Genomic DNA, 17,896 nt, shown 5'->3' with positions numbered 1-17,896 from the left:
CACAGACCAAATATGTTCTCAGTCACACCAAAGCCGAGGAAACACATGGCGATAAAGTGGGTCACTGAGTTTTAAACTAAATGCTAGAATCTCTGGATGCTCACTAGAACCCGTCTGGGTTGGGTTAGTTTGGCAGGTCGTTGCCAATACATCTGAATGCAGCATGTGGAATAACCACCGCGGGAATGTACGTGTGTGTGCTGGTTAAAGAGTAAACTCATACTCATCTGTCGAAGACATTAAAACCTGCTACCTCCCAGCTTAGGAGATGGATTGGTTTCAGATGAAAGAAGACTCACAGTTTAGATTAGGCTGTTTCATTCTTTTTATCTGTGTAGATGTCTGATTTATTTCATTTTTCCCATTTATTCTTGCTCCATTTCAGCTACGAATTCAAAGTTACACCAAAAAATGAGCTTGGAGTTGGACCATCTAGTGATCCTGTCACTTTTAGCACAGAATCAGGTGGGCTCTAAAAAAACATCTGATTTTATTGTCACATAAGAGGAAGAACAATTTCCTATAATTTTGAGCTGTTGTATTGTAGTTTAGTGATGATAAATGCTTTTTCTTGGTATTCAACAAGGTTTACTAACCTACGCAGTTAATTTTGCCCCTCCTTTGGGTTTCAGTCATTAACGCTCAAGTCTTTGTAAACTCAGTAGCTATTTAAAGACTACTTTCCAAATGTCTGGAGTTTTGCAGCACATTTTATTACCGTACTTTGATTTGCACTCCATCTTGTTTGCAGCCGATCCACGCGTAAGCGAGCAGGCATCAGGTGAATGTTTTGTTTGTTTTTTCTGAGTAATTCAGTTCTCTTTGTACAGTGTGCTAAAGTCTTGCATCTTGTCACAGGAAAAGATGCCATCTGGACTCAGTTCCCATTTAAGTCCGATGCCTACTCTGAATGCAATGGAAAGCAGTACATAAAAAGGACCTGGTACAGGAAGTTTGTGGGAATCCAGCTCTGCAACTCCTTGAGATACAAGATCTACTTGAGTGACTCCCTCAATGGTATTTATACATAATATGAACAACTGCTTGAAAAAAATAGAAAAACAAGCTCCAAATTTAAATTAGAACTGATCTGAGAAAGCGAAACAGCCTTACTGTTGTAAACAAATGGTAACTCTTCCAATTCCAGGGAAGTTTTACAACATCGGGGATCAGACGGGGTATGGTGAAGACCACTGTCAGTTTGTGGATTCCTTCCTGGACGGTCGAACTGGAACCCAAATGTTGGCTGACCAGTTACCAAGCAGGCAAGGTACGGTTCATAAGCATCTGACAGGAGTAATATTTTGCTCATTCATTACCAGTTTGTCTGTTATCTCTTGTGATGAGGATACTCATCTCCTTTGACAGGGTTCTTCAGAGCGTTGAGACAGGAACCGGTCAGCTTTGGACAGATCGGAGGAAAGTCTCATGTGACATACGTTGGATGGTACGAGTGCGGCACACCCATACCTGGAAAGTGGTAAAATTCCCCCCTGGCTGCTTTGGATGATGACTTTAGCAGCGGTGAGAAGGAAGACCTCACCGGACTTAAACCCATCTTCTTGGACAGCAATATCTGCTTGATTTTTTTCCCTCCAACTTTTCAGGTGTGAACTTTTAAAGGACTATTGGGGTCACATACGTAAAACCTAACTAGATTTCTATATTTATGGGGGAAAAAAAATTAAAAATCTCACAATGGATGACAGAAGCACAATAACATACAGCATTCATAAAGATACTGTTGGGAAGCTGGCTCCCAAACAGTATTAACTTGTGTAATAATATTTATCGAAGGGTTATTAATGAACAGTCTGTATGCAGTTAAACGTTTGAGATGTTAAAGGAGAAAAAAATAGTCAACACTACTCTGTCAGAGAGCACGTACTGTGGTCATAGGTGTACAGAAAATACTGCTTTCATGGTACATGTACAGTGCAAATACATAAACATGCAGAACTGAGCTTCTGCAGCCACTAAGGGACTAAAATCAGCTGCAGATTGCACAATGTTAAACTTCTGTTCATATATGTATATGGTGTCAAAAATGATATGCTTCTCTGCTTTAATACATTTCTATGGCTTTTACAAATCTTAACCTTAAATGTAGACCAGCCAAAAGTTTAGAAGCAGCATTTGAGATTTTTTTGTTTTGTTTTAAAGGCAAGTACACGTCAAATTTATGTATATCTAAAACATATTTGTTTATTTTAAATCATTATGCAAAATGTAAATAACTTGATATTGCTCATAATTTTCTTTCCTGATTTTACTTTATCGTGCAATTTATAATTCCAGCAATAAATCTTGTTTTTATACATGGTTTGCTGTTTTCCTTATTGTGAAAGCATTGGGGCAGTTTTAGATACAGACGTCTAACACTTTTAATACCAATAGAAGCGACTTGTTCCCCCCTCAAACAGCTGAGTTTACACGTGTTAGTACTAGGCTACAAATCTGATTTACTGTTAGATTTACAGCATAATCAAGCTTTGACAAATATTACTTTTATTTTGATTTCTGAAGAAGGTGTCTAGACTCTGTACTCTTTGATTTGCAACACTCAGCAGGGCCTCGATCCCTGGTTTGATAAAATGAAGTTGTATCATTGACTTTTTAAGCTGTAATACTGGGAAATTCTCTGGAATTACATCACTTATGGCCCCATTATTTCTGGAGTAGCTCTGTTACATTAGTTAGAACTTGTTCTAATAATATTTTTTTGGTTTAAGAATTGCTTTTTCAGACAACCACTCCCCCTGGTTTTGGATGATGTGCAGCTAGACGGATTTCTACTCTCACTCCTACTCAGCCTTTGAAGACAGACAAGCCGTTCACCAACTTCATACTAATTTTACCCGAGTTATTTACCCCGACTACTTAAATTTTAAATAAAACTGACTGCTCCAATCTAGCAGACATGAACAGAGAACTAAAATATATTGTTTCTTGTATTTATCGGAGGATCTGTAAACGGCATTTAAAGGAAAGGGAACAGACGGTGTGAAAAAGTGCTTGCCCACTTCCAAATTTCCTTTATTTTTTCTTTTGTTAGGTTTCTCACACTTAAGTGTTTCAGAGCATCAAGACTTTGGGATGGCCTAGTCAAAGTCCTAACCTGAATCCAATTGAGATGCTGTGGCATAATCTTAAATGGTTGTTCATCTCCAATCACTATACTTTAGACTGTTTTTAATTTTTAAATGCAACATTACAATTCGAATGGGTTACATGGGATTTATTAGAAAATGCTTCAGGTGTTTTTCTTTTTTATATCATTTTATTTTTGCTAATGTCTCCAGGGTATCTCGGCTGACATACAGCGATGTCAGCAGAGATCAGGAAAATGTTTATTTTAATATTTTTAATAGTTGCCCTTTACACTTCATGGTTCATCAGGACTTCTCAAGGTTATGATAAAGATTTAAATGTGTTGATATGTAACAAAATAGCAAAAATAGGTGTATAGCGAAAACACGCCAAGTTGAAGAACTTTACATTTTTTTAGTGCGTGGTGGAGCACATGAATACAAACATAACATTCAGCTAGCAGCTGCTAAGAGATTTCAACGCTTACGCTTTACTAAATTATTAATATCTTTGTGTATTCAGACGGTTTCACATGGTAGACCAAACCACATATTCCCATGTCACAAGTCCCAGCCAAGCACAACCCACAGGCAGGAAAAACAAAGCAGAAATAAGCAGCATTACTGCAGTTTTTCCAAAGCAGTGAGGAGAGGGAACGGTCCACACCATACTTAACAGACGTGAACTCAGAAACCACAGAAAAAAAGATTAAGAAAAACCCTGAATAAAAAGCTGCAAAACATTAAGAAAATACAAATGACTCAAACTGGGTCTCAATTCTTTATTAGATTCAAGAAAAAAAAAAGAAAAGTTAACATTTATACATAAACAACTAATCTCATTTGAGAGAGGAATTTGTTTTGATATAATTAGTAAAAACCAGTGAGAAGAAAGAAAGGAATACAAGCTGTGCTGGAGGTGACTGATGGTAAGAAACTAAACAATAGGAGCCTTCATTACCTAAACCTGTAGCTATAGTGTTCCCAACATGGGGCAGACACATTATTAATACCAACATGGTGGTGAAGTTAATCAAAAAAAACAACAAAAAAAACAAACAGGGCTAACTTTTGTCGTGATAGTGTCCTATATAGAGTAAACTCAAAGTTGTTGAAGAATTTTATCACAAATTCTGATCCCACTCGCAAAACAACACCTTATCATGAAAAGGACGAAGAACAGTTTGTGCAACAGCATGTTTTGGTCTCCCAGGTGTGCGCATACAGACTGGGTCTGTTGTTACGACGACAGACAGAGGAGGGCAGAACACCCGGTGGAGGTGGCAGGAGAACAGAGGGAGGGGTAAATAAGGTGAGGAGCAAACATCAGGACCAGAACAGAGAGGTGTGTACGAACACTAACCATCAGACAGGGTGGGAGGGGTTGCCTGTTTATCTTATATTTGGACTTGATATTTGTAGAGCAGTAGACCTTTTCTCCTGCACACACCTTAAACAGTTGGAGCCAAATAACGGGGGGAATGGGGCGAGGGATTATTATCTCCTGCTACTGCCCTCTTTTACCGGTACCCAGGTCCCGGCTGAGTGTAGCCCTGACCATAATGGGGGCGGTTGCGGGCGTAGGGATTAGCGGCGCCGGGTGGAGGAGTGACGGCAGTGCCTGGCGGCGGGGTGAAGCCCGGGCGGGGTTGAAACCCTGAGCCAGGCTGGGAGCTCGGCGGCATGCTGTAGTTGGCAGGCTGGGAACCCTGGGAGGTATAGTTTTGGGGAGGGAAGGCTCCGGGTGGATACTGCTGAGCTCCCTGAGGTTGATGAGGCTGCTGCTGCTGCTGCCCGGTCTGGAAGCCAGGAGTTGGGGCCGGACCGGGGCCAGGAGCCTGAGAGGAGGGTGGAGGGTAGTTCTGAAACTGCTGCTGAGGCTGTGGAGGGCCAGGCTGAGGGGCTCCAGGCTGAGAACTGTATCCAGCTGAAAAGTAGGATGACATCTTATGAATTTTCTTTAATGATTAAATTTTAATTTGTTATTGGTCAACATTAAAACAACCATGGAAATATGCCAGACTTAGCCTGTCAGTCCTCTGGCAGGTTGATGGTAAGAGAAAAAAAACAAAAACAATTGACACACACATGATTAATCATGGTGCAAATTAGCAATTATAAAAAGGAAATCACACCCAGAAAAAAAAATAAATAAATAAAGTTTTTTAAATGGAATTCTGGACAAAAACCTTATTTTTAGAAAAACAAAAACATGGAACTCCCCTCCATCTGTTTCAAATGTAACAATTGCCAGAGCTTTTAGTCATCCATCCATCTTCTAACACCCTTGTCCCTAGTGGGGTCAGGAGGTATTGGTGTCTGTCTCCAGCTAACGTTCCGGGCGGAGTCACCCTGGACAGGTCGCCAGTCTGTCACAGGGCAACACAGAAACAGACAGGACAAACAACCATGCACAAACACACACACACCTAGGGAGAATTTAGAGAGACCAATTTACCTAACAGTCATGTTTTTGGACTGTGGGAGGAAGCCAGAGTAAACCCACGCATGCACAGGGAGAACATGCAAACTCCGTGCAGAAAGACCCTGGGTCGGGAATCAAACCCAGGACCTTCTTCCTGCAAGGCAACAGTGCTACCAACTGCGTCACTGCACCACTTTGTGGCCACTTTCAAGTGTTAAAATTGTACATTTATGAATCAATATGCTATGCCACTAATGTTATATTAAGTGTGAATAACAGTTTTTTTTTTTTTTATGATGTGGGCCCCAGGAAGAGTAGTCATTGTCACGGCAACGGGTAGTGGGGATCCAAATAAACAACAACAACAAAAAACATTTGGTAATACAAATACAAAGATATTAATTTAAAAACATGAATGCATTTTTGATTTTTTAGAAGCTGATGTTTGAATGATTTTCTAAAAGAATTTTTCCGGAATGATATTTTACAATCCCTTCCTACTAGCTGCTCTTGCTATTTATTATATTTGATTGTAATTGAACAGTCTTTTAAAGGTGGTTCCTGCTCCCCTGGAACCAACTCCTCACACGATAGATTATATGAGGAAGAATTGTAGCATTTGAGTAGAAATTTGAGGCTTCTACTGCCAGATTATTTCTAAATTAAATGAATACAGAAGCATTTTTCCTATAATCCTGCCCAGTTTCCGTCTTACCAGGATACTGCATGGCATACTGCTGCTGCGGTGGCGCACCTGGCTGCTGAGGAGGGTATCCACCTGGAGCCTGGTACTGCTGATACACCTGACCTGAGGAGGCAGCGACAAACAGTATCGTTACAAACACTCCAAATATAAAACAACTACTTCTCCCTAACTGCATTACCTAATCTATACACCAGATAGGCTAAACATGGCATAAATCTATAAATCATGCCCTATATTTTTGAAGTATAAACCAGATATCTAGCTTAATTTTCAGGTTTCTTCTTGAAAGGCCTTCTCAGTTCCTCTTCAGAGCTCGTTATTCCAGATGGAAACGCAGCACTTCAGTCAACAATTAAAATCTAATTAGCACAATTAGTGGGCTAACAACCCTCCATAAAACGACTCGAGTATGGCGCATAAATTACACTTATGGATGACAGGGCGAGAAAGGTTTTATAGGCCCTGCTTGTTCCAGCTCATCCCCACAGATCAGTCAGCTTGTATAATGACCAATTTCTGACGGTGCCATAGCTTTCGGTGAAATTACAGTTAACCGAGCTTCTCCAATTAAGAAGCTCATTACCAAATATATCAGAGACAGATTTACATCTTTGTGACATCAAGATTTTTTTGGCTCCCTTATATTTTTTTTTTTTTTTGTGATGTGTGCTCAAATCGTCATGGAAACAGTCTAATTCTCAGTAAGGGAGCAGAATGCAGGTGCGCGAATAGCTAAAAATGCAGAAGGAAAACACCTTTTTTCTGTCTCACAGCAAATGAACAGCTTTGGTTTGCAAATATATGAGCAAAGCGACTTCTTCTTCAAACTGAGACTTCATTGTTTAGCATCATCACATCTTGAAGTGACCCGAATATTTCTCAAGAGGCATCCGACTTTCTAATACATTTACTTTTTTTGCAAAAGAACAGAAATATATAATTTATTGCGTAACCACTACACAGCTGCATGATTTTATCCCAAGATATGAAGAAAATACACACACAATACATTCTTCTTTTTCATCAGGTTTTCCATCAAAGGTTCAAGTGTGGAACACACATGCAGAGACTTGGCAAGTCAGTGTTTTCCATAAACAAGGTCACAATTTTACTTCCAGATCTCACACTGGGTATATAAATATGGTGATGATACAAGCAGCTAGAGAACAGAGCACAGTACCGGTTGAAAAAATAAAAAAAAGCTAGACAACGATCAGAGATTTTATGGCTCGTTTCTTACCAATAGAGCAGAAAAGGAGGGAAATTCAGATTTCACTCCATTTCTCTTTATGTTCTGTGAATAAAATATATTTTCTACAATCAAATGTGAATAGTTTGAAACCTGCCCAAAATTACAGAGCTATGGAGTATGCTCCTCTTGGTCATGACGCACAAGTAAAGTCCAACAAAACCCATCAAAAACAATAATAGCACATTTACTCCTGTACTGCAAAAAATATTTTTTAACAACTGACACCATTGGAGCATCACAAATTATTCATCTTATTCCAATAAAATCCATTCAAAAATAAAAGCTGCCAAAAAATTCAGAGAAAAAAGCTAAACTATAAAAATGGAGCCTGTCCGTTGATCATGCCTATTTGTGAATTTGTTTTGTGTGGGGGTTGTTACTCCAAACTATTTGCAATAAATTTGGTTATTTGTGGATTTTTTCATAGATCATATCTAAAGTATTTGTAAGAAAATGCAGCTTGGGAAGTACTTGACTCACTATTGGCTGTGCAAAGCAACCAATCCTGGAGCACCATTCCTTTTCCTTGGCACTGATTGGCTGCACTCTCAAGAGCGAAAATAAGGAAGTTAGGTTCTGCGGTAGCGCCAAGACGGTTGGCACTGTGCGTAATAATGCATATTAAGATACATATGGTATTTCAACTATTAGAATAGGCAATTATCAGTGTACCCTCAACAATAACTTCCAATAAGACCAAGTTAGTATGCTGTGTTCACTGACTGAAAATAGAGTGGATATTTAGTTTCTGATTGGCCAATAAATAGACAAAAAGTGCTTAATTCAAGGCAAAAGATTATTCTTTTTGATGCATCTCTAGCAACATCTTAAAGATGATCCATAATTCAATAGGTACAGTGTTTTTTCATGCATGTCATTTGAGCAAAGTATTCACTTATATCTTCCCACAATGCTCTGCATCAGAAACACCTCAACTAAATATTTGGCTGCACTATCCTGTCGCCACATGAACATCCACACAGTGGTCTTTACTGTAAGAGGAGCCATGTGTGTGAAATATTTTTTTTTTCTTGTGTTGCCATCATCTGTTGTCCATTATGAGCAATGTTTTGTAAGATTGATGGGCAGATCTGAATGTTGAGTTCACTGAAACTTAAGAACATTTTCTCTTTAATCATAGAAACTCGTTAAAACTGATACTTTGGGAGTCATCAAAACAAAATCCTGTTTTGCAACGAGTATTTTACACAAATAAGACATCTGTACATTTGATCAATACACGTCTAGTTTTTTTTTGTGGGTGCGGGGGGTTGCACAGATTGAAATTATTACCACAGTTCAATCAGCATCAGAAAAAAAAAAAACGGCAAATTTTTTACCATTTGTTCACAAATTGTTTTAGCAGCATTCTTAAGTTAACAAGCAGTCCAAGGCTCCATTCAAAATGACTTCTGGCTAACACAAGTGCTCTGTTGGCATTCGAACTCTCATATTTTACTATATAAAATATTGTGCTCAGACTGGCTGGTCTGATTTGCCTCAAGGCTGTCAGACTGCAACCACAGAAAGTAGTAAGAGGGTGAAGAGTGAAGAAACCACAATGTAAAAGAGCCGTCTGTACAGGGGCGGGTTTATGGTCTTTGTGTGCCAACCATCTGCAGCCTTGGAAGTGAGGAGAATAAAACCACGGGACAGATATGAAGACAAAATACTTGTTACCATATTGGACATAAGAGATGTATTTATAAAGAAAATTGAAAAAAAGATCTATCCAATCACAGCTGAAAATGTATAATAGGAAAACAATGATTCTGCACTGACTTATAGGAGAAAATGTTTGCCTACACACAAAGAGGTTGGTACTGCTCCATGGATGATAACCAAAACTTATTGAAATACAAGCAAAACAAGATTACCGCCAGATTTAAGAAAGAGAGCCAACCTCAACCATGATGCTTTTCTCCCCAGAACTTAATTTACCAGAACCTTTAATTTTACCCTATTTTTTCTTCTGTGGCACGCAGAATGGGACGTCGTCACAAATTACATCCACCGATGCTGACGGGGCCATCGCGTTCAGAGAACAACAATCTATACAACAGCATTGACAATAAACGAGATTAACAATGGTGAAATCAGATTAATATGACATTATTTCCATTTTTTTTTACAGCCAAGTAATTCCATAATTTACAGTAATGTTGAAATATATAGAATTTTAAATAAGCTGTGCTGAAAAAGGGAAGGAGTTCCACATTTTAAAAAGTTGTGGTTTTAAGGTATGAAACTACAGCCCGCCGATGGCACCATACAGCCTTTGTAGCATCACTTCCAACCGCTTGGAAACGTGTAACCACAACAAACTTTAAATAACTTTCTCCATCTTTTCTACTTGCCTATAAACACAAGAGAGAGCTTCTTGGTCACAAATAGTTTGTATTACCCCACAGATTTTTAATAAATAAAACCTGTACAATCCATACCAAGAGAACATTGACCACATAAAGCAGCAGCTGCAGCCTATCTGCTTCTTTCAAGCTCAGTGAACAAAACCTGCACCTTATTGTTGCAACGTGTATCTTAGGACATAAACACCTGAAGACTTTCTAACAATAACAGTTGAAATCCCTAAAAATGGCTTTGAAGAGAGCATCTACACAGACGTAAAAACAAAACATCATTTGATCGATTTTCCCACAACATTTAGCCGTTTCTACTCACATAATCGAAAGTAATAAAGACTATTCCTGTTTTATAACTTAAAGTTAAAAAAAATTGGAACTGCAGAGATGACTGAAACAAATGTGAATAGAGTAACACTTCAGCAGAACCACACACAAAGTTAAAAACTAATGGGTTTTGTTTTTTTTTTTCTAGTGAAGATGTATCCTTCATTGGCCTATATGAATCAGGCTTTTGGCTTGGGCCAAACATGTAGGAGTCTCAGATTACACACTGAGAAGAGTAATGGTCAAACCTCTGACTAGTGAGATAACTTCCTTGGATACTTTTGTTTATATTTTGTTTAGGATTGCAGTGGTGATTTTTCATTCAAAAACACTTATGACATCACAAATGTGAGTTCCAAAGAAAAAGAAAACAAGTCTAGAAAGTATGAAGTTATGAGTAAGTGAGAAATAAAAATATGTCGATGTGAACTAGAATGAATAAAGCACACCTTAAATTTGCTATAAATTTCAGTTACTTTTTCCCTGATAAGGTTCATTCAATTTCCCAAATCTAAACTATTATTGATCAGACAATCTATTTCTGCAACTAAAAGCAAATATAACTACACCCATAAAAATTTATAAGCTGAGGACAGATTATAAACACTCATCCATGAAAATCCTATATTACTCAGCTATTTTATTTGCATCACATTAGCCAGGCATTTGGTTTCTAGTTTTTAGCTCTAATGCAGTCTTTCTCAAACTGTGGTCCCCAGACCACTTGTGGTCCACGCGCACCCCCTAGTGGTCTGCAAGGTACTGCATTTAAATGACCGTTTATACTGTATGCAGCTCAGCTCAATGCGATATGTACAGTTAGCTTGTCAAAGGCTTGTGGTTAAAAATAATAATGAGTAAGTGGCTTTTAAGTTAGGTGGTCTTTGAAAGTTTGTTAAATGGGTTAAGTGATCCTCAGCCTGAAAAAGTTTGAGAAACACTGCTCTAGAGTAGCTTCTACAAATGTTAGCAAAAATTCCAATTAGGAGTATAAAAAAAAGACAGATTTCTCAAGCTACACAACCTGAAGATAGTGTTTATAAGGATAAGTTAGTGATAACTTTGAAATAATGTGCCATCACAGCTGTAAAACAAAGGACCACTCTTCTTTCTCTATTGGGATGTTTCTTAGCATTGAGGAAGTATGTCTTTTTCCCCCTCCATTAATCAAGGGGATCTTTGTGGGACAGTTTCTTACCATCAACTCCAGCAGGGGGTCCCTGTTGTACCCCAACATAAGGAGCCTGTGGCTGAGGGGGCACTCCTGGCTGAGGCGCTGCAGAAGAGGAGGAAGCAATGCTGTCAGGAGTCCCTGAGCGCTCCTCTGTTGCAACAGAAGGGGGAGCAACTAAATTTTTTGTTTTGTTTAAAAGAAAGAAAAAAAAAAGACAGAAGCACGTTAGAGACAAAACTGAATGCTTTCCAAGGGAAATGTCCCAGTTGCGTAGTGTGCCGTACCTGGGGCCTGGTCCTCGCTCAGGCCAAAAGCAGAAATGACGTTCTTGTTGACCTCGTCCTGGTTTTTTAAAGGGTCAAAGGCCGACATGCTGGCTGCGCTGACTGGAGGAGCTTGTTTCGCTGTTGAGTCTGCTGTCAGAACTTTGCCTTCACGCCCATCCACTGATTCTAGAAGAAAGCAATTTTAAGACGGAACCTTTTGATAATAAACAGTATTTAAAAGCGTCAAGAGAGAATTACAAAAACAGTCAGAAAATAGATTCATACAAAATCTTTGCTCACTGCTCTGATGTGGTAAGAACCCATTTCTGCTTTTATACTGCTTCAGTCAAAATTAATTGTGCATAAGACGTTCAGAGAGCTGCTGCTGACCAATATGCTGCTAAAATAATCAAATGCATGTTTTAATAGAGACTTGTATAAACTGCCTCAGTCTGGTGTCACAGTCTATGTCAGACACATTTCCTTCAGTTCTGCTTGCAAAATAAGTGAAATACAAGCAGCTGCTACTTTTGGGGAGTTAATTCAAACTATTCTGGTAAGTCCCAACAAAAAGGGAGAAACAAAGAGAAGTCTCTCTTCTGTTAGTTGAAGATGTATCAAGTTAAGGTGAGTTGTTCACCATTTTCAGGCGCTGTGGAAGTCATTCCAGGCTCTGAGGGCGGCTCCAGGCTGTCAAGGAGGTTGTTGACTTTATTCCTGAGCTCAATGAGCTCCCTGCGCAGATACTTCACTTGACTGGATTCCAAAGGCCGCGGCTGACCATTCACTGCAAATAAAAACAATTACAACGTTAAAAATCATTAAAGAATCGGTCATATGCTGGCAGGATTATGCGCAGAATCCTGCACATAATCCAATGTTTCTTTGCACAACAATTATCTTCAACCCTCGTCTTCCCACTCTGAACTGACAGAGAAAAATAGGAAAGAATAAATAAAGTAGACATTTTTCCATATCAGTTCCTCATATCAGCTTCCCGGTGTTTGTGGAAACGGCTCAGGGCACAACGCCCTAGTTCTAAATGTTGGCCATTCTGAGATCACAGGCATGATCTACGCCTTCCAAACTTGGCACAAGTTCAAGGCAATAATCTCCAAATGAGGTCATAGCATTTGATCCAAAGCTCAGGCTTGTACCGATTCACCCTCGTTTCAAAGAAGAAAAACATCTTTCCCTATTTTCCCACAGTAAAATTCAAGCACTTTCCAAAAGTTGGAAAAGTTTTTAAACTTTTCCAGCACCACACTTTGGAGTCAAAATCAATGCAAATGAACTAAAGAAGACATTTTTAATTCACTATTACATTATATAATTTATAAATAATGTCATGTGATGGTATTGTACATAGCATGGACAAACTAAAATGCAACAAAAGTTTATGTTTTGATAATTCTCTCACATACCCTATCCATATGACTGGTCTGAGAACAAAACACTAATTTAAAGAAAACAAAATCCTCCAATTTAAATTATTTTAACATATGAAATATAAGATCTCCTTTATTTCAATTACACAGATCATTAAGCCATTAGGCATAATAAATATTATATGGAACAAAAAGATTTGTGTTAAGGTAAATGAACCTCCTGCCCACATAATGCTTGAACGCTAAAAAATCTGCTGACTTTCTGTAAAGAGTCTTTTCTCATCAAACTGTGCAGATGGAATATCAAGCACTTTAATGGACTTTATATAGAAATCAAACACTTTCCAAAAAATAAACTTCCTTACTAGACACTGGAAAATCCGTAGTAAAACAGAAAACTCATTGTTAATGAATTATGAATATTAAAATGTACAGTTACTAAAAACTACTGGCAGAAGCCTTGACTGACATGACAGGGCGGGCATTACAGGTATTGTGAAATAGTAACACTTCTAAGAGCTACGGCTAAAATGAAGAGGGCTAGTGCACAATTTAAATTAGGCTTTATAACCCGGTCTAATTGCCACGACTGGGTTTTGTGATAAATCTGACCGTGATTTGTTATTATTTGTTTGCTCATCCAATGCTAGGAGACACAGTGAAATTCCACAGACACTGAGTCACAGGGCAGAGCATCGAGAAAACAAAAGCTCGACTGCCCTCCAGTGACCGGCTGATGGAACAGCATAAAGAATGAAAATTTGATAGCTTTTTGTGAACATGTGAATAAAAAGATAATAGCTTACCAAATAATGTCAATTTGAGTATTCTACTACACTGGATTGCAAAGGAGAGGTCAGAGCTGTCAAAAATGGTGATGAGGTCATCATCTGAAAATAGAAAAAAGACAAACAAAATGAAAAAAAAAATGTGCTGAAGTTATATGATTCAACTGAGGTAAACACGCTTTGCATTCAGTTCAGAAGAGAGGGACACACCTTCATCTTTGTATTTAATGGTAACTTCATCGTTACTCTGCAGCTTGCCTCTGAAGACACGCTGCATCATCAGCACCAGCTCATCGTATGTGATGTCTTCATTATGGATAGGGATGCGTCGAATGTCGTCACCCAGCTGGGCTTTGATGATCAGCTTGCCGCTCAGGTCCAGCTGGCCATTCATGGTGTCGTCTGATCTCTGCTGTTCCCTCTGCCTTATCAAGGAACAAGAGGGGCACGTTTAAAAACACTTCATCTCCCCTTATTTTGCAGCTCAAAATTCAAGTTTAAACTTTTAAAACACCTGAAATAAGAATTCTAAAAAAGTTTTACATAACTACGTTTACTTTTTTAATCAATTTCTTTGTTGAGATTGACATTTACTATATTAAACCACTGAGGTAAAGTAAGGTAAGGTAATTTAATTTATATAGCACATTTTCAGCAACAAGGCAGTTCAAAGTGCTTTACATAAATTGGAAGGAAATACAAACAAAACAAAACCAAAAGAAAGACAAACAGATACAAGTATATAGCTACATATTGGCTCCCCATGGTTCATAAGAATAAGTAGTTCATAATTTATAAACTAGTAGGGGTTTCTCTGGATGATTCTTCTAATAAAACTAAACGTTGGTTCTCCATCTTTGGTTCTAGTAAGTATAAAACTACATGTTGGTTCCAGTTGTTCTGGGTTGAGTTCTAGATTTGTACAATATAAAGCTAAATGTTAGCACTCAGGTTAGTGAATACATTTATTAGACAAGCTCAAAAAGAAATAAACTGGTAAGACAGTGGGTCTGTGTATTGTAAATGGATCATTATGTTTAGGTCATGACTGAGCATGAATAGACTTGCTGTTTATTCTGCCACTCCACAGTGACAAAGAAAATATGCCTCTGTGAATCAACTAGTAGCAAAAGTAGAGTCCTAGTGAAGTATGTCACACTATGAAAAGCCCCAACTGCACTGCTTCACAATATAACCATTACTATTGTCAGATATTTTAAATTGATTGTGACATTTTGCAATAAATATCCCTTCTGTATTGAGCTGCTCATATGCCTGAAAAAAAAAAGGAAAAAACATGAGCCATCAGGCTCTACTCTGGCGACTGTCCTGGTTGATGAACACCACTTTCTCTCTGTGAGGCAGCTTTACAAAAATCTGTGCGATGCCAGTCATGAGGCCAACAGAATCAAGCAGGAATTGCTCAAAAGTATGTCAGCAGATCAGGTGGGTGGCTGCAGTAATAACCATGTAGGACTACAATATGTTACAGTAAAAAAGGTCAATGCTATTGTATTTAGCAGTTCTTTATTAAGCTGACTTAAGCTGATTATATTTGCTTTGAGGAGTTCCAGGTGGACTCTGATTATTTGAAAAGTCTAACCAAAATAATAATATCAGCGATTCAATGAACAGAAGAGTCTAAGGGTCAAACATCAGCCTGTGAAGTGGCAAAGACAGCGTCCATGTTGACTTTGACCAGAAAGCTCAAATCGTATTGATAAGAACGGTCTTTCACCTTAATTTAACATTATCCATGACAATTTATTGCAATCATCAGGATTTATTTTATTCTTTATCTAAACCTCTCTACATTCCCATTCCTACTCCATCAGCTTTTAGTTTATATAATTTTCTTATAACAGCCTCTCCATTGCTGGTTGTGTTTTATATGATTGGATTTTGATTACCTTTATAGATATTAAAGAAATAACTTGGGTTTAGATTTAAACAGAAAAAAATAAATCTCAGAGTAGAGTCAAAACAACAGAGTGGAGAAAACAACTACATTTTTTGTCACTAGTGAACTCAACTTAAATTAATTTTAATTATAATCTGATTTTTGGGGGAAAACAATCCAGTAACATACACAATTTATTTGACAAGGCAGAAAAGCAAAGCAAAAGCAAAAATCTATATATTTTTTTACACATTAACATTACAGAAGGGGTACAATCATTATTAATACTGTGGAGAAAAGAAATTTAAAGAGAGGTAATGATAAACTACAACTGATGATGTTTGCAAACCCCCAAATAATGAAGCTATATATCATTTGGGAATAATGAATTATCAATTAGTGTTACTGTTGTAGTGAAGTAACCTGTTGTGATGAGGTTTAGGTTGCACTTTCAGAGCAGCATTTATATGTGTAAGGCTTCATGCAGCCTCAAATCTCCGTTTGCAAATTTTCTTTAAAACAAAAAAAAGAGAAGGATTTATCAAACATGTTTCAGTGTGACTTCTGACACATTAAATACTACAAAATACTGCGATTATGTCAATCTTGCACAGTTAACATCAGTCATTATCTAACATTTCAGTTATTATCTTCCTATAGATTCAGTATCTGAGAGGTTTATGCAAAACAAAGCCCCACTGTGGGATTTATTTGCAGAAATCCTACTGCTTTGGCAGCCCTGGCCAGATGAGTAATTGGCTAGATGCTAAGGATTGTGTTGTTGCTAACCTTTAGCACACCAGCAGATCAAATGGCGACACCGAGAAACTGATTTCTTCTGTGATTTCATGGAGCAAAAATTCTCTGGAATTTAATGAATAAAATAAATGGTGCATACCAACTTTGCGTTTATTGGTCGCAAAAAAAAGAGTCGCCCAACTTAACAACAACGCACTGTGACTGGTTAAGTTTTTGACAATCCAGGCCTTTTCAGTACTAGACACATGGGCTACGCAAGCCGAACATAACACACAATCACTTTAGGAAATATATCTATAACAGTATGCAAATGTAATAAATTATTTAGTTCAATTTCAGCTTACACCAAAGGTCAGTAAGAATCGACTTAGATGTGTTTCTACAATTAACAAGCATATACAGCCAAGTAAAAGTTTATTTTATAATCCAACAGTGTATTGACGCAATACACTGTTGGATTATAAATAATAGCATATGTGGATAACTGAAAACTGAAATTTTGCTGAATCAGTCTCTGGGTGAACCAACGCACCGTTAGCTACATAGTTAGCAAACGAAACATTAGCCAGATCCCGCTAAGTACTAGCAGCTAACAGACAGTGATGGCATAGAAACTGCTGAGTGATTACAGCTAAACATCCAAACCAATGCGGTATCTTACCTGAATCAGACGACTTCACCACGCTGTATTTTCACAGGTTTCCCCGAACCGTGAAGTTCTAGTTTGTTAGCTGGCCTAGCTAAGTCCAGGAACCAGCATCAGGAAGTGTCATCCAGTCTGTCAACGTCAACCAGTACGTGGCATTTTCTCCGCGCAGCCGCAGACCGTCTGGAACAATAGTCAATGTCTTGAATAGCTTGAAACCCAACCCATTGCACTGCACAAAGAGGCATCTATAATAATTAGAATATCACTGTTTGGGATTCCACCCTGTTTAAAAGAGATGAACCCACCAATATCTACATATCTACAGTAAACAGAATATTTAAGTAACTAAAAAGCCTGTGACCAACTAAAGTACTCCCTGAGCAAAATGTAGAAAAAAATTTAAGCATCTGTGAAAGTGTATAAAACACAGCACATTAACTGCTGCTGTTTCTGTAAATGATAGAATTATTGTAACTGATTTCAGAATTCGTCAAAATCTTGTAACACAGTTGACCACAATTTTGTGGTAAAGACACATCACACTGCTTGTTTGCAAGTCCTTTGAGTTGGTTTTCAAATTAATTGTCCAATGCAGTGGGCACCACGCAAGCTTAAGGTGACAAAATATTCTCACCTCAAGAAATTTTGATGCTTTTTATTTATAGCAAGCATTGTATTTTAAATTAAGCCAACTGTGCTATATTGATACACTGTGCTACATTTATTTTTGATTAGTTTTAATACAATAGTTTTGGAGACATAAACTAAATGTAATCAAGAAAACATACAATACATATTTTTTGCTTCTAC

At 37.9% G+C, this 17,896-nt stretch overlaps 2 protein-coding genes across 7 annotated transcripts in view; one reads left to right on the top strand and one right to left on the bottom strand.

The window, feature by feature from the left end:
- The window catches only part of LOC111609307 (target of Nesh-SH3-like), a 32,394-nt gene extending 30,076 nt beyond the window's left edge, over window positions 1–2,318 (top strand). For all 5 annotated transcript variants that reach the window (XM_023336876.1, XM_023336877.1, XM_023336875.1 and 2 more), the window contains 5 exons: window positions 386–465; window positions 752–781; window positions 859–1,017; window positions 1,148–1,270; window positions 1,369–2,318. In XM_023336876.1, coding sequence (XP_023192644.1) covers window positions 386–465; window positions 752–781; window positions 859–1,017; window positions 1,148–1,270; window positions 1,369–1,484 — 508 coding nt within the window. In that variant the 3' untranslated portion in view covers window positions 1,485–2,318. The remainder of the gene's footprint in view (window positions 1–385; window positions 466–751; window positions 782–858; window positions 1,018–1,147; window positions 1,271–1,368) is intronic.
- A 1,539-nt stretch (window positions 2,319–3,857) lies between these two features.
- On the bottom strand, window positions 3,858–17,251 carry tfg (TRK-fused gene). Of its 2 annotated transcripts, none has more exons than XM_005798036.3 (8): window positions 17,099–17,251; window positions 13,989–14,203; window positions 13,797–13,880; window positions 12,243–12,389; window positions 11,621–11,788; window positions 11,361–11,510; window positions 6,230–6,322; window positions 3,858–5,016 (listed from the first exon to the last, which is right to left on the bottom strand). In XM_005798036.3, exons 2-8 carry the CDS (start codon window positions 14,170–14,172, stop codon window positions 4,610–4,612), a joined length of 1,233 nt encoding a protein of 410 aa, XP_005798093.1. In that variant the 5' UTR covers window positions 14,173–14,203; window positions 17,099–17,251; the 3' UTR covers window positions 3,858–4,609. The 2 variants fall into 2 exon arrangements, with proteins under 2 accessions (XP_005798093.1, XP_023193129.1); XM_023337361.1 differs by having other exon boundaries at window positions 13,989–14,199.
- Between the last annotated feature and the right edge of the window lie 645 nt (window positions 17,252–17,896).

Source organism: Xiphophorus maculatus, chromosome 7 (genome assembly GCF_002775205.1).
Source record: "Xiphophorus maculatus strain JP 163 A chromosome 7, X_maculatus-5.0-male, whole genome shotgun sequence".
Lineage (NCBI taxonomy): Eukaryota > Metazoa > Chordata > Actinopteri > Cyprinodontiformes > Poeciliidae > Xiphophorus > Xiphophorus maculatus.
Note: the sequence above shows the minus strand (reverse complement) of the source record. Positions and strands in the feature narration are given on the sequence as shown.

Bases quoted from the DNA above. Each gene is read 5' to 3' on its own strand.
- tfg (XM_005798036.3), bottom strand. From the start codon at position 14,172: ATGAATGGCCAGCTGGACCTGAGCGGCAAGCTGATCATCAAAGCCCAG. The intron at 12,390-13,796 runs GTAAGCTATTAT...TTTTATTTGCAG, and splicing joins ACTCAAATTGACATTATTTG to TGAATGGTCAGCCGCGGCCT. The intron at 5,017-6,229 runs GTAAGACGGAAA...CCTACTTTTCAG, and splicing joins GTATGCCATGCAGTATCCTG to CTGGATACAGTTCTCAGCCT.